The sequence below is a fragment of the Pezoporus flaviventris genome, unplaced genomic scaffold (genome assembly GCF_033815535.1).
Source record: "Pezoporus flaviventris isolate CSIRO_AGI_PZ_B2104156 unplaced genomic scaffold, CSIRO_AGI_Pfla_v1 ptg000086l, whole genome shotgun sequence".
In the NCBI taxonomy this organism is placed as follows: Eukaryota; Metazoa; Chordata; class Aves; order Psittaciformes; family Psittacidae; genus Pezoporus; species Pezoporus flaviventris.
Genome location: NW_026892634.1, coordinates 1592950 through 1619638, shown reverse-complemented (window position 1 = coordinate 1619638; position 26689 = coordinate 1592950). Strand labels below are relative to the sequence as shown.

The window sequence follows — 26689 nt, the reverse complement described above, 5'->3', positions numbered from 1 at the left end:
CTGACTTTCAAAGTTTCGGCACTGCTGAGCAAAAGAGTTTCAATCACAGGGCTCTGCCAAAAAGGGCCCACAAAGTGAATGTTTTGTGTGAAAGCATGCCTTGCAGTTTAAACCCAGAGTGACAGTGATTGTAATACAACACTGTTCATGTGACAGCCAGACAAAGAGGCCATTATGTACGGCTGGCCAGCATCAGATCTTCCCAAATCCAACAGTCAGGCTAAGCTTGGTCGCCCCGAGAACGTGAATGCACTAGAAGCACTCTCGTGTTAAAAAAAGAAGAAAAAGATTGTGTGTGCATGCACATGCGTGTAAGTGTGTGTGCACCAAGGTCTGATTAATTTGTAAGTACAAAATGATGTAATTGATTTGTTTATGTTTTTGTGGAAGTTGAAAAACCTGCATGTAATGCTACACTGAGGGCAGACCAGGTGGGACTAAGACAGAGTATGTCAACAGAACAAGTAGATCTTAAGTTCTTTTGTGCCCTGCTACAAGATTGCTTGCCACAGTGTGCTTTGGAGCAAGTGTGATTGAGTTTTGGTTTCCTCTACAGTGTTTACAAAAATTTGGACTGCACTGGACTGTCAGTGCACATGTTATGATCACTGGAAATTAAGCACAAACAATGTTTATGTGTGTTTGTGGGAAGCGTTTTTTTGGTGACTTATAAATCATCTTCAAAGGGTTCCAGACCAGTGGAAAGAATCAGAGCACTTGGTACATGAACAAATGTCCCTGACAGCTTGTGAGCAGAGGCCACAGACTTGTGTCAGCCATTGTATATCTACTTAAAATATAGGATACCGCAGCTGGAGTGGAAAGCTCTTCAATGAGAAATGTATTTTGTTAAAAACAATAGTTTCACCTTTGCAGCCCTGAGAGCTGAGCCATCTTCTCCAGCACGCAGGAGGTGGCACCTGATGATGACCAGAGTCGGTGGTGGCAAATGCGCTTTGGCCTCATTCCCCATCTACTGCTGTATGTTGGTTTTTTTTTTCTCCCTTTGTATTCCCCCTCCCCCCCCTTTTTTTTTTCCTTCTTCCTCTTTCTTTTTTGCTCTTCTTCTTCTCTTTTTTTCTCTCTCTTCCTTTTTCTTTTTTCTTATTCTAATCGAGGACCTTACTAAACTAGTGGTTGCTTTTGAATGGTATTCACATCTAAACACTTAGCTTACAGGAAGAACATTTACAGAGCAGTCTTTGCTTGTTTGTTGATATACTGGCATTGGTATAAAACCAAAGCACTGTGAGTTAAATTTCTTTATGTAAGGTTCAAATACACTTTTTTTTCATTTTGCTCTGTTACGATTGCTGAATACAGAAGTTCAAAATATGAAATGATTTTATATTCTGCAATTGTTTTGTTTATACTGGCACTTTTTTCCTACTTTGTTTACATATTTATAGTGAGTATTTTATTTTAGAGAAGCTTTTGAGGTGTAAAGAGGAACAGAAATAATTTTTTTTGCGACTGGTGATGGAGTAGTATTAAATAATTCATATTTTTATTTATTCAGTACTCCGTCATTAGGCTTTTCTTTGAAGGTTTTTTTCTGTCTCTACTTTTGAGTCAAGAAGTATTCTGAAGAGAGTCAGGCTGTATTTTGTGTTTGAGGTGCAAGTGATAAATCAAGAAGCACAGCATATTGGTGGCTCTATTTAAATACAGAATACAAATGCCCAAAGAGCTGATGATTTTGTTACTCTCACCTGCACCATTGAAGGGCCAAGTTCAGTCATGCTGCATCCAGTGTGTGCTGAGGGCTGCCTCCAGCAGCCAGCCCTTCTGCATGGTCACTCCCCACCACTCCAAAAACATGTCTCTTGAGAGTTGTTGCAAGCTCTGTATGAACTTGGCACTTTTGCTCGCAAATTCCTTTTTATGCCAAGTTGCTGGTGCTTGAGGATCAAAACTAGAAAGCTTAATGGTTTTGTCTGAATTCTACATGTCGGTAAAAATTCCATCCAATTTTGGTCTGACACTTGATGGGGTTTTGGTTGTTGTTACTTCTTTCTTTAACAGTGCGTTCGAAGAGTCTCACTGCCTCTGGCAAAAAGCCAGGATGGTGCTTGGTTTTGGGAGCACAGCTGGCAGAGTTAGACTCCTGACCAGCTTCTTCCTGCAGACTTTACCTTACATATTTTAGAGAATCTTTTAAATAGAAAGAAATCCAAGGATATAGCCCAACTGGTGTTAGAAGGAGACTGAGCTGTTAGCCTAAGTCTCAATACATCAGATGAATAAATGCTTGCTAAGGGTACAGCTGGGCCAGACAGGCTGTTTTTCACAAACAATCCTGAATAAAAGGATTGGTACTTTTTTTTTTTTTTTTAAACTCTGTTAGACTGCATGGAAGTAAGTATTTCCTTTTCTCTTGCAAGCTCTATGGAAGTGATGCTTGTGATCTCTGTATGTGCTGCTATTAAAGGATGTTTGTAGGCCACTGAAGAGCTTAATGACAGTAGTAGATTTTAATTATCCATATAATTACTTTTTTTTTTGTATGAGAATCTCTTTGATTCTAAAGTTACTATGAGCATTCTAAAAGCACATGTCATGTGAAACAGTACATTGTCGTCTCCTGAAGATAGCAAAGCAAACAGCTTCTCCAGATCTGAAATCCCATCTCTTATGTGGCCCAAGTAAAAACCTGGAAAGGAAATTATTGCTTCCAAGTAATAATGTTTGGATTTGTACAAATGAACTCATGTCACGGGTGTGCTTTACTGTTCAGATCACATCCTGCTGTACCACATTTGTTTTGGGGACCACAAAAAACATAGATATTTGAGTATATGTTTTAAAAATTATGGGCAGGACTTAATTGCAGAGATGGTGCTATGTGATTCCTGCCTTCTACATATGGTTTGGTATAGGTGTTGCTGTCTCTCATGATGTAAGCTTTTACAGTCCTGTTTGATGATTTCAGGACCTCCCACACTTTTATTACTTTCTGATGCATCCAAATTAAGGTATTCAATGACACAAAACCTCAAAACATGGGAACTTTAAAACTTGTGAAATTTTGCTTTTTACGATACAACTAGGAGACTTTCAGGAATCTGAAACATCACTTGAAGAAGGTTCTGTGGAAAGATGGGAGGGAGGTTTGTCACTTGTGTTCAGCAAGTCTTAGCTTATATCCTTTCTAGATAATTGTAATATGTTCAGGCTTGTGTCTGTTTATTCCAAGTTTTTGTCAGCCCCTAAACACAACTCTGATTTGCCCATTGGTACCATTGTCGTATCTGTGATTTTTGTGATACTACTCGTGTTCTATGAGTTCCTATGTGCTTCATGAGAAAGCCAACCCAGGGTAGTTCTTCCATCAGAGACTGCATGTCCCCTGATGTTATTTCATGGACCCTTCTGCCAGACAGAGGCCACATTCCTCAAAGCAGTTAAGGTGAAGCAGTTCAGTAATTAATATTTGTCCACACTGGCTGTATGTTAATTAGAGAGCATGTAAGAGAGGCAGAATAAAATGCCTGGTGCCATTATTCCTGCAGGGTGGTGTTGCTTTCCTGCTAGTGGGAGTTTTTGATACACAGCAGCTGAGAAGTGTTTCACTGGCTGCAGTACACTATTATTATGATGATGTAATTATTACTATTCTTATGTAATTTATTTTAGTGGATTCTGATTAACCACATGATTGCTTTTTATGAATAAGAATGTGAGTTAAGGCATGGAATTTTTTTTCTGCCATGTCAAAGATCTGGGGCACCTGTGGACAGAAGGCTGCTGCTGCTGCTGCTTTGTACTTGTGTTGTCTTCCTGGCATGACCCAGAGGAAAAAAAAGTATGTAGCACTCTGCAGGTTCTCAGTGTCATGTTTATGAAGAGAAGTTAAGTGCAGTAGCAAAGAAAACACCTCCCTCACTCTGCTGGCTCTTTCCCTTGCCTGTTGAGAAGCGGGAAGGCTGGTGGTCTACCAAGTGTAAGAAACAGCCCTAGTCAAAATAACTGCTTCCCCTGCTGTGTAGAGGACTGAGGTCTTAACCCTTGGCAAGGGTACAGGCTTCATGTAGTCTTGGGTGCTCCAGCTGTAGCCCTCCTGGGACTGGGGGATGAGCTGTTGTTTCCAGTGGGTTGAGGAGGTATGCCCATATGGGGAACCTCTGCACTCTGTACTCGGGTGTTTGCCATGGGAACTGCTCCTTCCTCTAGTTTTCAGTTTTGGCAATGGTGTTTCTAAAGAATATTTCTCAATTTGCACAGGCTGCCTGAAGGCTGCCTGACTCCATTGCTCTGTCATCTCCAAAATCATAGGCCACCTCTTCACTATTGTGTTTTTGCGCCAATCTCCCCCCTCTGCCCCCTTAACACACTCATCTCCCTCCCTCAAATTTTCTTCTGCTTGCACACTGAAACCGTGAAAGCAGAAAATCACTTGGGTTCTTTTTTCTGCCCCATTCGTGGGCCGTGCGAAGCCGAGTGCGGGCTCCTCCTGGCGCCGGGGCAGACCCCTCGGGCACAGCGCCGGGCGGGGTCATTCATTCACCAGCGGTTCATGGAACTCGCGGCTCCGCCTGCCTTGTAACGGAGCTTTACTGCTGCTTTAATCCACGCCACATGCGGGTGACCCGAGCAAACCCTGCGGTGAAACAGAAGCCCTGTTGTGTGTTTGTGGAGCAGTTGCTCGGAAGCTGATGTACAGCTGTGGACGGTCTTGTTTGGAAGTGAAGAGTAACTTGATCTTTTAATCTTTTCTTTTTCTTTCCTTTTTTTTTTACTTTCCAGACTGATATTGTAAATAACAACTGTTTCTGAAAGGTACCTGTCAGTGGGATCGAAATGCATATTTTAAATTGAAGGCTAGATTTCATGAAGATTTTAGCTGTGTGCAAAGAACGTGCTTTCTTTTCTTGTGAATTATTACAGCTAGTTTCATTCCTTTTAAAATAAAAGGCATAAGAGAACAGAATTATGTTCTTCCTACTTGCATTGAGTAAACTAGGAATAATTCAAGTGAGATCAGGGGACTTCCAGAGTATTGAGGTGAGGTGCATGAACACGGATCCCTTGTGCATTGCCTGGAAAATGTATTGTAGGACCTGTGAACATATACATGTCTCTGTTATCCAGCTATCCCAAACCTGCCTCCATTAAGGCCAGAACAACTGGCCTCTTTTAATAGATTATTAAATTTTCTTTCAGAAAAAAAGCTGAATTGCAACCTCTGCAATGGCCTCTGCTGAGAGTGCATGGCAGCATTAGTGCTCTTCATGCTTTGGGGTTGTTTTGGATAAGGCACTACCATTTGCAAATACTGCTATGCAGGTATGCCGCAGGGCTTCATCGTTTTAAGAGGGGAGATGGTACTGAAGAGAAGTTTCACAAGTTCCGGGGAAGTTGCTTAAACTTTGATCCTGCAACAGAGTGAAGTTTTCATTATTGAATAAGAAGATTGGGAGAGCAGTTATTGAAGAATGAAACAAAAAGCACAGCAAGAGAGAAGCTTCCTTGCCTGAAGTGTCCCTGCTGCTGTGTAGTAGATTTTTTTCAGTCTCCATAACACATTTCAGAGAGCTGGGAGACTTAATCTCCTCTCTGGAACAATATTGTTTCTCTGCAACTTTAATGCACTTCTAACATAGGCTCCATTCTTTCTTGCTGAACACTAGTTCATGCCAATTTGCATTATGTATGAATAACAACATCCAGGATATGCATTCATGGTAAGTGAACCTCAAAGGATGCAGTGATTTGGGGTTCTGGTTTGCACCACTAAAACACGGAGGAATTTATTTGTGTTTTCACAGACTGTGAACCTTTCTGTGTTTACAACACCCTTTGACAAGTTGATTTTTATTTTGACAGTGGATCAACTTCAGAAAATAAATTTTAGGGTTTTTTTTCTTTGCTGAAGTATTGCTGGGATGCAGGAATGTGGCAATGAGAGAATATGTAAGAATAAAACATCTGAGGTTACTGGCTCTTGGTCTGCAGTAGGAAGATTTTGCAATTAAATAGAAATCCATTGCAGTCATCCAGAAAATGTCCAGTGACATTCAGAAATGTCTCTGGAGGCTGTATCCTAGGATGTACCTTAAGCTTCCTCTTCTTTTCCTGTGGTAGTCTCTTGCTACACTTCCAAAAATTACACTGATTTCTGTTGCCTTGCCCATCTCCAGGGAAATACCGAAGTTTCAGTACAACTAGGTCTTCTCTTCAGCATATATGCTTGCTTCTCTTCATTGCAGTTCACAACAAGAATACCAATGGGAAATAAATAAAAAAACAGACAGAGAAGAGAGCATTATTGGCTTCCTCAGAGGTAACCCAAATGTGTTAAAAATTCTCTCACTTCTAGTACTGTGCGTGGCAATTCCTTTTAAATGTCTCTGACCCCAAAGTCTGTATTTCATGATGCTAATACTACACACACAGTAAGTACTATAAGCATGATGTGCATGTAATTGCCACTGTGGCAAAATATTGAGCTGGAGGTGTGGGTCTTAAGGGTAGGCTGAAAATGGAGACTAGCAGACTTAAATTCTGTTTTCAGCTCTGCTGTTTTTTTTTTTGTTTTTTTTTTTTTTTAAATGAGATGAAACATTTAGACAGAAGCCTAAGAACAGTGTGCCTCTGAAAAGTAGCATTAAAACCGAAAAACCCTACGGTGTTAGAAAAAGTGCTGTAGATCTTACAGGGAGTGACATTGATAAAAATACTGTATGTGAGATGATGACATAGCATATACCTAAAAGTGAGTGTGCTTAATTAAGTGAAGTCTATCTTTTTGCTGAATTAGAGTCTGAGGAAGATCAGGTATTTGCAAAAGGCACATGAGAGGAAAGAGAGCCAAGAGATAGCCACATGGAAACTTGCTGGAACCCCTTGCTGCATGGAGCAGCCTTGGACTCTTGAGGGAGGGCACAACAAAGACCCTTGAACAGTGACAGATAGCATCTGCCCTGGCTCATCTCACCCATCGAGGGAGACTCCTTCCAAAAAATTGGTCACTTGCTGTCATGGAGGGAGGGAATTGGATTGTCCCACTCTGCTCTCCAGAGAAAAGAAAGATTTATTCATGGATTAGTTCACTGGTCTGCTGATATGTTGGGTCAGACAAAGAGACTGTTGCTTGCCCCAGACTTTGGTAGACACCTTTGCTTTGGCTTTCAAACGCAAGGGAATCCTTCTGCCTTTCAGGAGTCGATGCAGTGGGTATCTACAGTTTTTGTTGCTCTTCTACACGTTCTTACCTTCCTTCACACTCTCTAGAGAAGCAGAAAATTGGTGAGGAAGGTCAAGTAATCCCTTGCTGCTTACTGGGTGAAATGGATGAAAAGAAGTAAATTTAAGCAGTATGGCAGCTGGTCTGTCTGCTTCCTTGCTGACAATAGCTACATACATTTCTGTGCTTTTAGTAGAAAGCCTCTATGAAACTGAAAAAAAACACTTAGTCAAGGGAGAATGTGAGTGAAGGTTAGAGTTGTTTTGCTAAGTCAGGACTGGTAGATGCTAAAAGGTTGGGGTTTAGAGCCAAAAGAAGATCAGCTGGTAGTAAAAACAGTTCAATAGTAGTTATTGGCCAGCCCAAGCATGGAGTTTCACAAGGTGTCATGGTCATGAATCAGAGTCTTTAGTCATCAAGTTGGTTGCAGCAGCACCCAGCATAGGGCCATGGGCAGGAGGAGGGATGTGCTTCCTCTTGACATTACACAATCCTTTGGGGTGGCCCCTCTGATCTCTTACTCTTAGACTGGCTTTGTTTCTCCTTGTTTGTACTGTGTGCTGCCAGGGAGCTGCACTTGAGTTTGCTATCTCTGTGAGAAACACTCTGCTAAACTGCTTGCAGTGTCCTTGCTGATGCCAACAAGATGACTAGGCAGGCAGCGTTGAGCTGTTGGGTAGCTCTGGATTTCAGAGAGGGCAAGCAGTTTCATGAGTGAGTTCAGATTTCACCAAGGATTTCCACACAGATGAGAGAGCATCCTTTCTATTTTGGCTCTTCCCAGAAGCTCCCTCACTGTGACCATCCAGTCCCTCTGCAAATGCTGTTTTTCAGTGTCCTCCTAGCTGGTTGCTTGTCTGTTAGCACAATAAAGCAGCAGATGTGCTACTGAACGTGAAATTCTGTCCTGCGCAGTTTCCAAATACTGGATTGCTTATGTCTCTCATCCATTAATGAGAGATGATACATTCACACATTCATATGACAATTTTCTTCTGAAAATAGTGAATGCTTTTTATTTGTCTTTAAAAAAGCCCATGCACAATTTGAAATACTTGTTTTTATTTTTAATGAACAACTGAACCATAGCCAACAACGTTCCTGTAATTTTAACTGAGTGGCAGCAGAAGTTGTAACAGAGATGCTGCTGATGCCAGTTGGGCTATAAGTTATACGTCTACTAACAAAGTTTGCCTGTTTTCTGGCACAGTCTCTGATGCATACACTCCAGTCAATCATTGTAAAATGCCTAATAACAGATGTGGCAATTAAGCTGAAGAATTCTGTCTCTCTTTTAATTTTTATTACAGAGAATAACTAAGTACCTCATTAAACCCACCATCACAGAGATTTTTCAAATTTGGCATACAAATGTCTGCAAAAATTAGATCTCTGAATAGGATACTTATTAAAGGTGCTTTGTCAGACAATGCTATGAATAGACCATTTTTGTAATGACAGATACTTGCTTGTGCTACTGCTGTCCTTTTACAGCCCATACTGCAAAGAGGTACAGGTTTAAAGAAGGCAACATGTGTCCTGAAGGATAACATTTTGAGGGATTTAGGCCTTGTGCTCAAGTTAATAAAAATGTGATCTTGATTCTTCTGGGTTCAAGTTACTCTGCCTTCAGCTGTAATTAGCATCAGACATTTAGAAAAGTTTCAGATAACCTGTAACCAAAGTATATTAACATATTTTAATAAGAGAAATCATCTTGAAAAAATATATTAATTGCAACCAAGAAAAGTCTCCTTTTGATTGTTGGAGCTTCTAGAGCATTTGGCTTCATTAGTTTATTTTAATGATGTACAAGGCACTCTTTTGAAAGGAGAGTATGATTCATTATTAAAATAAATTAGTTTAAGAATTTAATGATTTGAGATGTGTTAAAAATTATGGTAAGAAAATTGAAGCTGGTATAAATCAGAACTGGAAACTTTGATATGGACTTACTCTTTTAGTATCAAAGTGGTTTTATGCATGAAATACAAAGTTGTTTTCTTTGTCATTGTTGGAAAGAACATGTTTTTTACTGCCCATCACAAGTGTTGGTAGCATTTTTATTTTTTAGAAGTATTATCTTTTCACTGAAGTGCAGTTCCTTGTCTTAAGGGATTCAACTATTTATCTAGGAGTACATAGAATCTGTCAGTCTCTGTGTACATTTACTTGCATGTATATATATATGTACCACTGTGCGTGCACACACACATGCACACACAGAAAACCTGCCGACACCATTGGCACCTGGCAAGCTGAATTTCTCCCTAGGAGTACTTTCTTTCTCTGCTAACAGACAGGAAGACTAAGCACTAAAACTACAGGAATGCAAACATGGTTGTAAGTTTATAGAGACATCAATTTGATAGATGGGCAACCCAGTGGATAAAGAACTGGCTGGATGGCTGCACACAAACAGTTGTGGTCAATGGCTCAATGTCCGGCTGGAGACCAGTGGTGTCCCTCAGGGATCGGTGTTGGGACCGGTCTTGTTTAACATCTTTGTCGCTGACATGGACAGTGGGATTGAGTGTGCCCTCAGCAAGTTTGCCAGTGACACCAAGCTGTGTGGTTCGGTTGATACCCTGGAGGGAAGGAATGGCATCCAGAGGGACCTTGACACACTTGTGAGGTGGGCTGATGCCAACCTCATGAAGTTTAACCATGCCAAGTGCAAGGTCCTACACCTGGGTTGGAGCAATCCCAGGCACAGCTACAAGTTGGGCAAAGAAGAGATTCAGAGCAGCCCTGTGGAGAAGAACCTGGGGGTGTTGGTCAATGACTAACTTATCATGAGCCACCTTTAATGTGTGCTTGTAGCCCAGAAAGCCAACCATATCCTGGGCTGCATCAAAAGGAGCATGACCAGCAGATGATCGTGCCCCTCTACTCTGCTCTTGTGAGACCTCACTTGGAGTATTGTCTACAGTTCTGGTGTCCTCAACACAAAAAAGACATGGAAGTGTTAGAACAAGTCCTGAGGAGGGCCACGAGGATGGTAAGGAGAGTGGAGCACCTGCCATATGAAGACAGGGTGAGAAAGTTGTGGCTGTTCAAGCTGGAGAAGAGAAGGCTTTGTGGAGACCTCATAGCAGCCTTCCAGTATCTGAAGGGGGCCTACAAGGATGCTGGGGAGGGACTCTTCATTAGGGACTGTAGTGATAGGAAAAGGCGTAATGGGTTCAAACTTAAACGGGGGAAGTTTAGATTGGATTTAAGGAAGAAGTTCTCTACTGTGAGGGTGGTGAGGCACTGGAATGGGCTGCCCAGGGAAGTTGTGAATGCTCCATCCCTGGCGGTGTTCAAGGCCAGGTTGGACAGAGCCTTGGGTGGCATGGCTTAGTGTGATGTGTCCCTGCCCATGGCAGGGGGTTTGGAACTAGATGAGCTGCTGGAGAAAGTCCAGCGCAGGGCAACAAAGATGATTAAGGGAGTGGAACATCTCCCTTATGAGGAAAGACTGAGGGAGCTGGGTCTCTATAGTTTGGAGAAGAGGAGACTGAGGGGTGACCTTATCAGTGTCTATAAATATATAAAGGGGGAGTGTCACAAGGACGGAGCCAGGCTCTACTCAGTGGCAAACAATGATAGGACAAGGGGTAATGGGTACAAACTGGAACACAAGAGGTTCCACTTAAACTTGAGAAGAAACTTCTTCTCAGTGAGGGTGACGGAACACTGGAACAGGCTGCCCAGGGAGGTTGTGGAGTCTCCTTCCCTGGAGACATTCAAAACCCGCCTGGACGCATTCCTGTGTAACATTATCTAGGTGTTCCTGCTCCGGCAGGGGGATTGGACTAGATGATCTTTCGAGGTCCCTTCCAATCTCTAACATACTGTGATACTGTGATACTGTGATCTTAAGGTCCTTTCTAACCCTAACTGTTCTATGATTCTGTGGTTGAGTTCAGATGTTTTAAATGTTCAGCTACTCCTTAATCTGTTGATCATACTATGTCAGTAAATATTACTGGCCACAGGTGGGATAACGAGACCAAATTGTCACCCTGTAATGTCTGGGAGCAGAGCAGATCAAACAAGCTAGGTAAGTAGAGGTGGGGGAGAAGGCTCCCAGAGAAAAGCAGTTTCCATAACTATGTATTCTTAGAATGGTTATGAAAGGTATAGAGTAAAACTTGAGTCTTGCCCCAGTTCTCCTGGAGCAGTAGCAATGAATACACAGCTGCTAAAAGTGTAAATGGATACAGTATGAGCACTTAGTGGCATCTTATTATGGCCTTCTGCAGTAGTAAATTAACTGTGTTAGAGAGAGACAGGGAGATGGGTGAGAAATGAAGTGAGTTGGTGGGGAGATGGTTCTGGTCTTGCATGTGTTGTTCTGTAGAGCTCCTTCCATTTATTCCAAGTAGTAGCAACTCCGAAAGGTGCACTGAAAGGATCTTCCAATGCTGTTGAGCCTGTTTACTGAAAACCAGAGTCTTATATGTTGCTCAGTTAATTGGATGGCCTCATCAGGTTATAGTGTCTCACTAACATCATGTGTTCAGTGCAGAATTCCCTTTAACTTTAATGGGAATAGGATTTGTCCCTTTAATTGTGGTTAAAAATCCAGAATTGACCACTCTTTCTCAGTTTTGCATTACGGTTTTCCATTTTTCCCTTTGAGGAAAGAATGCAGGAATACTACATTCATTCTAACCTTTGCAAATGCCAAAATAAAAGATGGAAGAATTGAATGAATGAATGAAGGGTCTAAGAAAACACTTCTGGGTTCCCCATTCTTCTACCAGAATGTTTTGGATTTACTGGGAGAGGGGGTGGAGTCGAAAGCTCATGCAATGAATCATAGGCGCTTTGAACTATATTGCTAGGAGTAGAAAAGAAAAGCTGGTAAGTAATACACTGAAATATTCAGAAGCTTTAAAATGAGGTGGCATCAGAGTTAATTAACTTTTTTTTTCCCAAAGAAAGATAATTTGAAAATGGAAGATTTAACAAAGTATTATGATAAGGATGTACACAGTAAATGAAATAAATGCTCAGTCTTATTCATGAAAATGGGAGCTGACTGGAATGACAGCTTTTATTTTCTGTGGGCATTATATGCAAAATGCCATTTCCTTGCATGATATACGAAGATAAAAAAACTGAAACAGTGTTACCAACAAATTTGTTCACAAATTTTAACAACTTGGTATCAGAAGATGTAAACAAATGAGGGTGTTCATATGTCCGATTTTCATAATGGAAGGGTTCGGTGAAAGGCTGTGACAAGTGTGGGGAGCTGCAGACTGAAGAATTTGCCAATAATAATGGAGGCTGTGTCTGGGAAAGGGAAGAATCTAATCTATGATGGAAAGGTATGTGGAAAAAAAGAATGTTTATGTAATGGGGGAAGAAAAAAACAGAGGCAGTCTTTGAAGAGAGATGAAACAAGAAAGTAGAAGATATTTAAAGGAAGTTGGGCCCGTTTGAAATGGATCCTAAATTACATAGCAAGCTAAAGGAATTGTCTGAGTCTGGTGATTGTACTCCTTTACATGCTGGCAATAAACTGGAAGTGGCACAGTGTCTGGAAGGCTGATACTTGACATAATAGGAAAAGAGGGGTTACAAAAGCTACAGTCAAGAGAGGGGAAAACCATGAATGAGACTTTCTGCAGCAGTGGAACCAGGGCATTGGTGTATTTAGGCAACCACAGGATTGTCCGGGCAACTTGTCAGCAACCACAGAGTTTTCACAGTTGTATTCATGAACACAATATCCTTTCTTACGGTTCCCAATGAAAAAATGAAATAGCAGATGTCTGGCAGTGTTGTCTGCTTAAGGGACTATGGTAAAAAATCAATCCAGATTTCTTATGTCCTGCCACTTATGTCCTGCCACATCTAACTTGAGAAAGAACTTTCCTTAAACATATGTATGCAGCCGTTTTTTACTCTTAAGTCTTCTAGACTTCACCTGCACTATTAAAACACCCCTGGAATTAATATAAAATATCACTTGTTCAGTAAGTTGATTAAGAAGAAAAGGGCAAGAGGGGGGAAAAAAAGCCTATATTGATATTTTTGTATCACATCCTGTATCATGTAACCGTTCTTAAAATATGCGTTACTTGTTTTCACTACTGACTGTTAACTGACAACAGCTACCCTGGAAAGATGTTCACGGCTGATAGTGCTGCTTGTGCACAGGGTGAAGGCTGCTGGTCCCTGCATCAGTAGCCTTGTCCCAGCTGGGTGAGTCACCAGGCAGCCCCTGGCTCCTGCATGTCTCTGCATCCCACCAATGTTTTCTTCCAAAATGTGGCCTGTGGCTTCCCTTGGGGCAGCTGGCCAGCCCCGGGGCAGTCTGCAGCTGTGGAAGAGGGGCTGGAAGGAGAGGAAGAGGACACTGAAGGTCTGACTGGAGGGTGCAGACAGCAAACAGCTGCAATAGTTCATTGGCAAACAGGCAGTCATCTGGGGAATGGCAGCCTCCAAAGATCTACTCACACTGAAGAGATGATTGAGTGCGGCCTTTCTAAAACCAGGCTGCTATATGCCATTCCCTGTGTGTGGAAGAGGATCTACTCTTGGCTTCAAGTTGTCATGCAGTGACAAGGAGAACATTGCCATTATCCCAAAATATGACTCTGAGGCAATGGTACCATCCACAATACAGACACATCTTGCGCAGATTTCCAGTGGTCTGTCTTTACAAAATTGGTTTATTCAAACTCTTTTTAGAAAAAGTTTCCTTTTATTTCTCCTTTCTCACCTCATGCATAGCTTTTCTGTTCCAATGCTTACTCTTGTTTCATTATTTATCTTGGGATGAAGCAGCATTAAGCATCTTGAGGAATTTACCCTTTTTTTTTTTTTTTTTAATGGGAGCCTGAAGCAATAAAATATTGCTCTGTAATACCCAGACCAGAAATATGTAATAAGTATACTCACATGGTTCACTTAAAGTGTCTTGTGTAAAAGAGGTATTATCAGGGTTTATGTTCTTGCTGTTATTGCATCTTCTAAAAAGCATGCTTTTCTGATACTTTGATTTGGATTCTAGAGAGCCTTAACTGTCTTATTTTGTAACTTTTCATCTGAATGGAAAGTAACTGGATAATCTTTTGGTTTAGCCAAAAGATTTTTGTTAACAGTTCATCCAATTGACTTCCATGTAAATAAACACACAGTACCATGTGCTGTAAATAACCTTAATGATCACAGGTTTGCTTGTTCAAGACCTATACTAGTTATCTGCCTGGAAAAAAAAAAATAAAATCTTTCAATGTGGACAGTGCTCTGATTTAGTGGACAATGACAGCTACAGTGAAGTGACCCCATGCTTGTGATGTTTGGCAGCCTGCCTTTGAGGAATAATAATGAGTCCATCTGCAAAGGATCTGGCATGCTGGCGTTTGTCTTTACCATGCCTCTTTGCCTTGTGCAAACTTGACTTCCACTGAACTTTCTTTCCCTCTCCTTTTAATACTAATTTGAGGGAGAAGAGGATGTATCAATGGATATATCTTCCCTGCCAGTTTAGTGGATATAGAAAATCTCACTGTATCATGAGAGTGTTGCATGGCAGTAGGTGAGATTGATGGGCCAAAAGGTGTCTTGCTTTTCAAGAGGCCAGAAGTTCCTAGGGAAACGCTCATCTGATCATTTACAGTAAGAAAAAAATCTTGTAAAAGGTACTGCTGAGTGACTTGCAAGTGAATACAGAGGCCTTGAGGACCCTGTTTGTGTTGGTTGTGCAATATTGCTGTGCTTTTGGGTCTGTATTGCAGCATGATGCTCAGATGTGTAGTGCTATGGAGGGGTCAGCCATCTAAGACTGTGCCATGGTGCTGGGTTGCTTTGCTAGTATAAGGCTAGATGTTTGCTGAGAGTCAGAGATTTCTGGTTTGTCCATTGTTTGGAATTAACCTTGTTTCATTTTGGAAATGGAACTGTCCTTATAATTGCAGTCCAAAAGGTTGTTTGACACTTAGAAAACAATATATAGTGTAATGGCTCCCAGTCTCTCCAGGCTTCCACCTGAAAGATTTCCTGTTCAAGTAGAAGGTGCTTAGTCCAAAATACAGATTAACAGGTGCTCTCTGTTATTTAAAATCAGATCATGTACTGTTGCATTTTCATTTAGAAGAATAGTGCAGATATGCCGCCTGTGAAATGATAACATTGCTTAAAGGATCGTGATGCCATAGATTTCAAAACAGGTATTTCCATGACTTATGAGTGAATAAAGCTGGCTGTCTTCCATACTTGTGGGTTATCAGGGGGTTCACTGAAACTTTAAAGTTCAAGAATTCTTCACTTCTGTAAACTCCAGTTTAAATGATCACTGGATTTGGAAATTACTGGGCATAAGGCCAGAACACATACACAAACATTGTGGTTACAGAAATCTAACTTTCTTAGAAATATCTGATAGTTAGAAAAATAAAAATGATCTAATCTACTAATTGAAGAAATATGGCAATTCATTAATGATTTATTTTTGTTAGTAACATGGCACTTTGAAAAAGTAGAAGTGTATCTGTCTCCATGAAAGAGACTTGCTCCAGCACACTTAGCCTTTGTTTTGGTTATACTTCAGGTACCAGTCTAAATTGCTTTTCCATTTCATGCACTTAGTCCATTTTAAATACCTTTGGACTCTTCAAATGTGTCATTTTGCTTCACTTTGCATCCCAGTAACTAACGAATTTGAGACTTTGCATTGTAACTGTTTTTGAGTGACTTAGGGGTACTTTGTTTTTCATGCAAGATGGGCTAGTATTTGGGAAGGGAAGCCTGAGATGCGGCTGCATTGCCTTGTGTGCCTAAACTTGACTTAATTGGCATAAATGGCTGTGACCCTCTAAGGGACCTTAGGAGTGAAAAAGCTTGTAGAAGAATAAACATGTGAAGAGGAAAACTGGAGGGACTATTTTGTGTGGTGGGGTATGAAATAAGGAAATTAATCATATGTTTTGAAGGAGAGCCCAGTGATTGGGTTAGTATTGTTTGTGGCTAGTCATTTATTTAGGTAGTTCATCAGCTAGTCTAGGGTCTTTATGATAACGCTCCTATTCAGTTTAATTCATATTTGGTTTATGAGTGAGGTTTCATGTGACACAGCATCAAACCGATTTACTGATTTCCAAAGGAAAAACGCCTTATGCTCTCCACCCATTAATTCTCTAATGTAATCAATAAAAGCAATCAGTTCTTTTCATGGAAGTTAACATGGGACTAATCATCTTTGACAAGATTAGGTCAGATTCAAATTTTGTTTTGCCTGACATTGGTAGCGTATAGGATGTTTTTATAAACAAACTGTGCCTCTGATAGAGGATCTGAAACTCAGGACTGAGAAGAGTGTAGTGCTATGAAAAACACTGTGCAGGAAGTGAAGGACCAAACAAATCTTCCCCAGAAAATCTTGAGAAAAAATTCTGGGGCCATGATTTCCAGTTTAAGGTATCAATCACAAAGTCTGTTATGGGATACCGGCTTGATCATGCTCTGGAGAGCATGAAGACAGGGGCATCAGCAATGGGCTCTGCAGTAACAACTGTGTTGTTTGCAGTTCAGTCTGGAAATTTAACTGTGATGGACAGAAGGAAGATTTTTTAAACTAGCATTTGCAGTACGTGCTGATGAATGCAATGCACTGTAATTAAGACCAGCCCACGGGATTACAGCCCAGAGAGCTGTTCAACATACTCATCATCAACATACTCAGTATCACTGCAGAAAGCAGAAATGCGTCAAGTAAAACCATACAGGTACCATGACAGAATACGGAAAGTACTATTCTGTAGTTCATCTTATAACTAGCTGGCATATTCCTGCTGCAGTTTTTATGTTGCATTGGTAAAAAATGCTTTTGTGACTGTAATGAGAAAGCTACATCAGCATTTCCCTTGATCTTGGGTCTATTATGTCATGTTAGCAACTGCATTGTACTGTTCTCTGTTGCTCATGCAGTTCTAATCCTGCTTAATTCACCAGCACCATTTGATTCTGCTGGCCCAAAAGTACTTGGCTCTCACCCTTGAGCAATCTTCACTTCTTTTACATTTGGCATTGTTTTGTCTTCCCTGCTCCCCCAGTTCCACTTGTATTTACCTTTTGTTATGACAAATCTGAGGGAGAGCTGGGTGTCCAGAAGTTTGCTTACTGCTCTGCTGTGGGTACGTGGAGAAATTAATTTGTAACTGTGTCTCAGTTTTCACCGATTAAAGGAGAAGCATTTGTTTGCTTTTTATAGTTACCTACTCTTTCTCAGGTTTTGATCCTGACTTCCATAGGAAAAGAAACCAAAGCAAAACGTGCAAAACTGTTAACATATTTAGTAGTGGCACAGGAAGTGCCTACAAATTTCAGATGATGAGTAGTTAATGGTTAACTGTTTGTGTTTGTATGGTGCACATACAGGCTTTTTCAACTGCTTACTAGTGAGACAAATGCAGTTTGTGTAGTTACTGCCATTAAAATGTATTTTGAGGGACTTACAGGAGTATATTTTTGGGATACCTGCACACCTGTTACTCCATTTTAAAATGAGCTTGTTAGTAATTAATAGTATGCCTTAGGATGATCAGGTTAATTTTTTTATATGACTTATTGATGACTGTTAATATCTTCCTTTGATGAAGTAAGCATATAATGAGTTAATTTTCCTTAATCAGATTACAGAGTTTTAGGAAGTAGTCTGTGGCTGCTTTATGCAATTGCAGTGTTTTCCTGTCAATATTTTTAAACCATGGGCCTGCCTTAAAGTCTAGGGAAACAGAGAAGTGTGTAAGCTAAACAGACCTCTTAGTTTAGAATCTTCAGAACCTTCCAAATAGAGAACGTTCTTTAAAGATCCTGCCCAAATGAAAATAATGTTGGAGCTTTGCCAACTAAATTTTTTTTCCTCAAATAGCATAAAAAATGTTAGGATGATAAGATTTTTAGTGTTCTGTTAAAACATATGTGTTTTGTGGTGTACTTTAGTGGAAGAAAGACCTGGCAGTAAAACGCTGTGGGCTAGTTTGAATTTGTTGTGTGTTCAGACGGATTGTAAAGTCAGAGACTTCACCCGTGCTGAGGGGGTCGTACATGCTGGTTAACACTCAAAATGATGGGAAAATGTATTTTGCTCACTCCAGTATGAAGCTTAAAAAAGTCTGTTTTTTTTCTTTGCCCCCTATATATGCAAACATGTTGCTGGATATTGGAAAGTATTTTGGGGACAACCATTTGCTGCTTTGAAGTTCTTTTTCATGGAGATTAACAGTGCTACTCATGGTATAAAGCTCAATGCCCGGTAGCAAAATTCCTGTTTACTGCTCAGGAACATAAATTATACAATGTGGTGTAGGAGGTCAGAGGAGTTTTCAGTTTTAGCATGAGGTATATACTCTCTCATGCATATGCTGATAACTAATTTGCATACAGAATACATTCTCCAACATAGCATTTTCAGTACTCAAACCACAGGTTCTATGGTATATATAGGTAGTGAAGATACTGATGCATTATTGAGTGACATAAGCAATATATAATATGAAAAGTGAGTCTCTGAGCAGGGCATCTCCGTGCAAATTGTAGACAGCAAGAGTTAAATGAGTCATCTACATTTTTTATTGCTAATGTAAACACTTTAGCAATGCTAATCAGTTGTACTGATTTTCTGTTTTGATTTTCCTTAATAATTAAGCCAAAGATCTGGAATGCAATCAAGTTTTACACTAGGGGGTTCATGCAAATGATTTTTTTTAAATAGGATTTTATTTTAAATTTTGTTAAGTGCATCCAAATAGGAAAGTTGCTGAAATTGAGAATTAAAGAAAAAAAGGAAATACAGTTTACAGTCTGCATAATCAAAGTGACTATTCTCAATGAGGGAAATCACCACTTTGTTGAAATTATTAGCTGAAAACACAGCTGCTTTTACTGCTTTTTGAACAACTGCACACTAACTACTTTGCTATGCAGTGTGCATGCAGAGAAACAGTTACAGACCATGAAATGTCTTTCAGCAGCCCTGATTTTTCAAGAGGGATTTAGCAAAATGGGATCATCTCTGTATACTCAGGTACCTTATATATAATAGTTTCTTTCTGTATGCTTTTTTTTATGCTGACTTCTGAAGAAGGTATTGTAAAGTAAGACTATTTCATCTGTCTCCCTTTTTTTTTTTTTATTTTTATTCTGGCCCAGCAGACATTTTTTCTTATAATAAAGTTATTGGTGTGGTTTGCTTTATTCTGTTCCATAATATTTATAGTAAGAAATTTCTACTTCTGATTAATTTACTTTGTTAAAAATACTTGTATTATTTAAAACCAGACATATTTATTAGAATTTATTTTCTTAACTACAGATTAGACTCAATGATATCTTTTTTTTTAAAAAAAAAAAATCTCTGTAGCCACATGCTGTTAAATTTCATGTGAAAACAAGGATATAAAGTCAAATGTTCACTGAAAGGGAAATGTAGCAGTTTGTTACAAATTACCTTCTACTAGCATTCAGTCTGGCATTTGTGGATTAATGGCAGGTTGGATTAAAAGTATTTCAATATGCAAACTAAAATTGTTTGCTTGAAAAGAAACATGGACCTAGTCAGAGTGTTGGGACAATATTTTAGATTCTAATGCTATTACTTTTTTATTAGCAAAGTGTTTAGTCTGTTTGGAAATTGTACAGCTGGCAGAGGAGGGGGTATTTTTGCAAAACTGTATTGGGAATTCATCTATAAAGAGCAGGATGATGTGAGGCTGTTTGTTAACAATGAAGAGTCTTTTAGCCCTTCCTATGATTGTTTACATAAAAATTACTGTATATAAAATTAATGTTATTTAATAAAAGAACCATGCCATTGTTTGCAAGTCATGACCTTGCATTGCACCTTCCAGTAGTGTGGCATCTTGAAGTACTGATAAGTATTCATACACAGATATAATTTAATTTATACATTTGCATTAGAGAACACCACCACTCCCTGAGTCCTATGGAGTATCTTGTACTGGATTTTGTTGCTCTGACTTGCATGTCTCCATATGATGCCTGGGTCCTGTAGGAAGGTAGTTTATGGAGATACTGAGGTCAAGGTAGTGCCCAGGTGTTAGGGTACAGGCTTTTCCAAGGAGACCCTGGGCATTACCTCTCCTTGGTGGCCTGGGCCCAGGCACTAGCGCTTCCTTAGGGAGGCCACATAGTGAAGGCAGTGTGTAATTTTGGGGAAGAGCTGTTTACGAAAGATGCTGCTTGAGATGGAGTGTTATGTGGTGTTTTCAGGAGGCCGGTGTAGGCTGCAGGAGTTGGGGATGCTGCTGACAATGGAGTAGCACAGACCCCTCCTTGTAAGTGATGTGCAGGATTTCCAGTGGTGTGTCATCAGCTGAACCTTTCTACACTTGCTCTCTTGAGCAAATGCCAGCCTTTATTTTAAATTGTAGCTCTGTCATTTGGTGTGGACAAACTGTCACTAAACAGCCTCTGAGAGTGGCTGCTTGCAATTTGATGGGACAGTGGGACCTCTAAAATGTAGTTTGTTCACCACCTGGCTGCCCTGCCATTCATGTGAAACTACTCCATTTGGGTTCTTCCAAAATAGGCATGGTACTGCTGCTGCTGGATAAGCAGTGTGTGTTTCTTGAAGTACCTGTTGCTTGATATCATGTATATTGATTATAGATGGGTCAACGTTTTTACCTCCTTTATAATCTGTATAATAACATGTTGTAAATATTTTTTCATACAGCCACCTTTTTGGAAAGATGACTCTTCACTTGAGGTCTTTTTTTGGCTTCCCTGTCATACTCCTGTACCATTGGATGGGGACAACTTTATCTTTGAATCTGGAAGATCCCAATGTGTGTAGCCACTGGGAAAGGTAATGTTTTCTTCTGGAAAATACATGACATGAATTCTGATTGTAATAATTTTGGTTTTACTTAGCAGATTTTAAATGATTTAAAGCTTTTAGTTGAGTAATGAGCTGGGGAAAAAATTCACATTACTGCATAGGCAAGGTAAGCTCATGGAGAAGTAAAAGACTATTTCACACTGGGCTGAAATGCAGTCATTTTTGCAGTAGGGTGTTAGGATGTGAAAACCACTACAGTGGCACCAGCAATGTTACACAACCACCTGGGTATAAGAAGTGAATAAAAATAGATTTTTCAATTTAAGTGAAAAGAAGCTTTTACATATGCAAAAGATAATTAACCATATTGGAGTTTGGCCAAAATTTGATTATGTTGATTCTTTCTAACTCAATTTCTCATTCACAGAATCTGAATTAAGATCTGGTTTGTGTTTGGGTTTTTTATTTTTTTTTAATTTTTTTTTTTTTTCAGAGATTTTTGACATACAGAAAGAAATTAATCAATTTAGTTGGCCCATTCTTTCACCTAGTTTCACATGAATAGCACACCACAATGAGTAGGGGAGGTTGAGCTACAGGCATTTCTTTTCTTGTGTAAAGGTTATAGTAGTGAAATCAAGCTTTATGGTCTTATTATTATTATGTATTATTATTATTATTATTATTATTATTATTATGGTTGATCAGCTAGTCCTTGAGACAGTCTAACTGTTCACTTGAGGACATCAAGTATTTCCTGCATTTACAGTAAACTGTATTTTGGGTTTAATCATTGGGAGTGTTGCAAAGACACTGTACATTTGTTTGCAATTGTTATGGCTGAATCTTTACAAAGAAAATGGAAAACTCTATTTACTTTTTAATAAAGTCTTTCCACAAAAAAAAAAAAAAAAATTCTCCAGGAATTTATTTGAGATTCATGTGAAGCATTAGGAGTCTCTGCCCCTACTGTTGTGTACAATTTGGTTTATACAACAATGTGTATATGAAGTAGTTACCATACAAACCATACAAATAGTTGCTTGCAGTATTCACCCCATAGGCTTTGTTTACTGCTTTAGTGGTAAAAGCAGTTTTGAGGGAAGCTATAAGGTAGCAAAAGCAAAATGGGAAAAAAGCCCAAAATATAACTATTTACATTGCATGATGTATTTAAAAACAAACATCTAGATGTACAGAAAGCGAAATATACCTGGCCCATTTTATTGCATGAACTTTCTCCTTCTGCTGATTCTCAGGAATAGGGAGGAACTCCAAGTAAACGTATTGAAACATTCATGCTGTAGCTCAGAACAAGTGACAAAGGTACATAAGTATGAAAGTATACATTAAAAAGTATGAAAGTATACATATTTCATACATAAATATGAAAGTATACCCCAGCTACGAGCTATTTACTGCTGCTGTCACTGGCAGTGCTGCATGCTTTAAATAAATCTACCCCAGCCAGTAATAAATTGTTTTTTACAAATGAACCATGATCACAGCAAGAAGGGGGAGATTGTGCCCTGCCTCGAACAGAGAGCACACAGCCTCAGGCAGGCATCGGCACCCCATCAATGTTTTGTCAGACTAGGTTGGACAGCTGGATGGATTAGCATTGTTTACCTCCAATTGGACATAGGAAAAACAGAGTAAGTTCCAGGCAGTTAGAGTAAGTGGGTCTAGATGTTTTTTCACTTAGTGTAGGTGATGACAGGAGGAAGAGGAGATTGTGGCTGTTAGCCTACAAAAGGTGGTAAGAGGTCAAAGGTCAAAGAGGGTGTGAGTGAAAGCCGGATGGGCTACATACTTAGTATTTTGGCTGGTCCTGTGAATTAGTCCCACAGCAGGAACTTGCCATGCATTCCTCTATTTTCTAACCCTCTTGTGCAATCAAGAACTGACTGATTGCCAGCACAATCAGCCTGCTGAAGAGTTTTCTAGGATGATTCAGTATTTTTCCCTTTTGCAACAGGGCTGTTTTCCTCTTCCTGCACTGACAACTTTGGAGGCTCTAGAATTCAGAGTGTAGCTTCATTTCTAAGGCACTGTACTTATAATTTGGCAGAAAATAATATTGTTTTTATGATAATAACAACATATATGTATGTTGTATAATAGAAGAATCCTCATTTTCTGTCTCTTAACTAGTTTTCCAGATATCCAGTGAGATTAGTAAAAGTTTATTGCCACAGGAGAACATGTACTACATGCTACTTCAATTTGCTGCTCATTTGAGAGACAGGTGGTTTGGTTTTTTTAGATTTAGGCTTACATTACTTTTCTTTAGATGTTTAGTAGTACCATTTTATCAAATGTATTACACAGTAGAGACATGATGGCTCTCTGCATAAACTTGTTTCTTTGCTTCATGGAAGAAAAAACTTTTAATTGATATCTTCTGTATTGTGAAGTTAGCTGGTTTGTGTTTTACTTGAACTTTCTGTGAATTTTTGTTATTTTTATTGTAATATTTTGTTATATTTATTCCTTTCTGTACTTTTACTCTGTAAAAGATACTTAAATCAGACTTGCTTCATAAACTCTCTGCTTGCTCTCTTTCTCTCCCCAGTTACTCAGTTACAGTGCAAGAGTCATATCCGCATCCTTTTGATCAAATTTACTACACCAGCTGTACTGACATCCTAAACTGGTTTAAGTGCACACGACACAGGTGATGTATAGTTGTTGACATTGTCCAACTGCTGATCTTATAGATATTTGTAAAGATTTTGTGTCTGGCAAACTCAAGCAGACGTAGGATATTTTAGCTCTAGTGACTAGTTTGTCTAACTGCTACAGTCTGTACCAACTGGAAGATGCTTGTCCAAGCAGCATCACATATGTTTTATCAGCAGATTAGGGAGTAACATCCCATGGAGTGCTAACAGAAAACAGACAGTTTGAGAAAAAGCATGCAATGTACAAAATTAAATTCCTCAGACCCTGTGAGGTGTATTTGTAGAAAAATACCATGCAAGACCTTTTGCTGCTTGCAACCTTATGTTCTGGGGCAAGTGTATGCTACTTGACAGGAAAATAAAATATTTGTTAAAGAGAACTCCTTGTGCTTGCAGAAAGTAAGCGAGGGGCAAATGATTAAAAACTGGTGACAGCTATAAAAAGCATTTTCTTCAGAGAATGTCCTTATAAGTATTAACTGTCAGCAGCGGGAAAGGCTCCCTGGAGCTCAACAGCTGGAGGAGACAGATCAGTACAGATAGTACGTAAAAAGCAGATGCTGCATTCAAAGAGAGATTTTTATTTTTTTTTACCTATGACATTTATATACAAGCTGTTCTTTACTGGGAGTTCAGACTGTCTCAGATGTTGTGGAGATGCGTTTACTCATTGGTGGAGTATGTAGTCAGCAGCCAGAAGAGGCAGGTTTGGAGATTTATGGACACGGTGAGGAGCAGAGAGGAGAGAATGGTGAGATACACCACTTCTGATAAATACTACTTGCTCATGTCAGAAGGAAGCTGTATTTTCTGCAGTTCGTGATGGGTTTTTGTGCTGATACTCTGTGTACTGCTCACCATAGCCCTGCAGGGCTGCATTTGACAAAACACAGTCATCCTCATGGCCGGAGGCATGCTGTGCTGCCAGCTGCCTAGGGGGCCCAAGCTCTCCTTCAGCCCTCCTGTCTCTTGCCTTAAAAAGGACTATTCTCACATCTATGCTTCTAGAAAACCTGACTCACCCTTGGGAGGATGATCCCAAGAAATTTTCCCCGTGGAAACTGATACCTGCAATGATCCAGCAAACTGATTTGTATTGCCAGCCTTTAGCTTCCATAGAGAGTGCTAATGGCAAAGGCAGTGATGCTCTGGTTTGCATATTAGTTAAGTAGTCAAAATCCTTAACTGTTTTCCCTACTGTCTGGCCACCCACAGACATAAGGCTTGTTGTGGAACCAGTAGGACTCTTGAGCTCAGCGACAGGTAAATCAAGGTCTCTTTGAACCTTTTTTCTCTCCTCTTACTGATACCAGAATGTTTTCATAAAATATATAAGAATACTTATTATTTTGTTTCTGAACCATGAATTGTATGTAACAACCATTCATTCTTTTCTCTAGGATCAGTTACCGTACTGCCTACAGACATGGTGAAAAAACGATGTACAGGCGTAAATCCCAGTGCTGTCCTGGATTTTATGAAAGCAGGGAAATGTGTGTCCGTAAGTTTAGCTTCTAGTTGCTTTGAAATTCCATACATTTATCACAATGCTGGTTTGACTCTCCTTTAATGGGTGACTTGTGGAAGCTATTGTTGGGGCTCAGTTATTCATCAGTGGTGCACGTGCAGCTCTCGAAGTCAGTTGGTGTTGCACATACACAAATGACAGGATGATTGGATCTCAGATGTCTAAGTAACCAGCCTTGATGTGATTCTAAGTAATGATCATGTGGAAAATGCACAGCACAAGTGTCAGTACGTTTTCCAGCACAGTAAATAAATACAATGTTCAAAACCAGAAGAGAAATACGAGGTTTTGTCCTTAGTGCGGGCTCCGGTTGATCCCTATGCTTGGTCTGTCTTGCAGATACAGAGATCTGTAACAACTGTTTAAAGGTGGTAGCACCACCTTTTCATGTGACACATCCCTTACTCCGTATCTTCTGAAGTCTAAAGGGGGAAAAGCTGTGTCCAGAGTCTGGTGGTGGCTTGTGCTCAGCTCTTTCTCTTGTGCAGCCTTGTAAAGACCTAGGAAGGTCTGATTCCTCAAATGGTATTAGCTCAAAAGCATATCAAAAAGGCAGAATGAAAACAGAGCAGGTGTTAATCATAGAACCATAGAATCCAGAGCCCTAGAAGTGTATGATTAATAGTTTAACGTAGGGCTGTTCAAAGTCATACAGCAGGTTGGGTAGATACATGCTCATGTCAGCAGGACTGAAGGCAGACAGCTTGTGATAGGCATGCAGTTCAGAAGGACAGCATATCCTTGGAGGCAGGCAAATGTGTAGGGCTACATATGGAAATGATTCAACAGTATTTCGAATTATTTGTCCCTGTGAATGTGCAGCATGGACTGCTGTGTTAAGTTTTCCAGAAGCCAGGGAACCAAATCTCTTCATCTTTTCATCTCCTTTTAGAAATGGGCTCATCAGGGGCAATCTTTTTTTCTGTAACGTCATTTGTGATGTTGACCTGTACATATAATTTCATTAATTTTAGAGAAAAGGCATGCATTATAATGAAAAAAATACTATATCCTTTCCTTGGCTTCAGCTTTTCTAGTAGAGATTCAAAAAACCTGAGAAACATTATTGAACAATGTCAGAGGGACTGAGGGAAGATACTTCATTTTTTTTCTGGAAATGTGAGTCTCTAAGAGCAGACCAGAAAGGGTCTGCAGCCTCTGGACTGCAGGGGCTGCCCTTGGGCTTGTTGCCTAGTTTCTGGACAAGCAACCAGGTGGCAAGACTTGCCAGGAGAAAAAAAGGGAAACCCCCAGTTTATTGGGAAAGCCATGACATGTGAGCTCTTTTGGTGGCTGCTTGCATTTGAAGCTCTGTGTCACGCCTGAGTCAAACCCTGGCTTGGCTGGTCTGGGTAGGGTCCTGCTGGCAGGCTCCCTCTGCAGCAGGACCTGGACAGAGGCATATGTGAAAGACTGGCTCTGTGTAACTCTCTATGGCACACTGCTTTACCTGGTGTTTTTTTTTTCTCAGTTGAGATTGAGAAATA

The 26689-nt window shown here is 40.0% G+C and overlaps 1 protein-coding gene across 2 annotated transcripts in view; it reads left to right on the top strand.

The window, feature by feature from the left end:
* The window catches only part of MEGF10 (multiple EGF like domains 10), a 99162-nt gene that overhangs the window by 5851 nt on the left and 66622 nt on the right, over positions 1-26689 (top strand). For both annotated transcript variants that reach the window (XM_061475664.1, XM_061475665.1), the window contains exons 2-4: positions 20886-21017; positions 23566-23667; positions 25075-25175. In XM_061475664.1, coding sequence (XP_061331648.1) covers positions 20902-21017; positions 23566-23667; positions 25075-25175 — 319 coding nt within the window. In that variant the 5' untranslated portion in view covers positions 20886-20901. The remainder of the gene's footprint in view (positions 1-20885; positions 21018-23565; positions 23668-25074; positions 25176-26689) is intronic.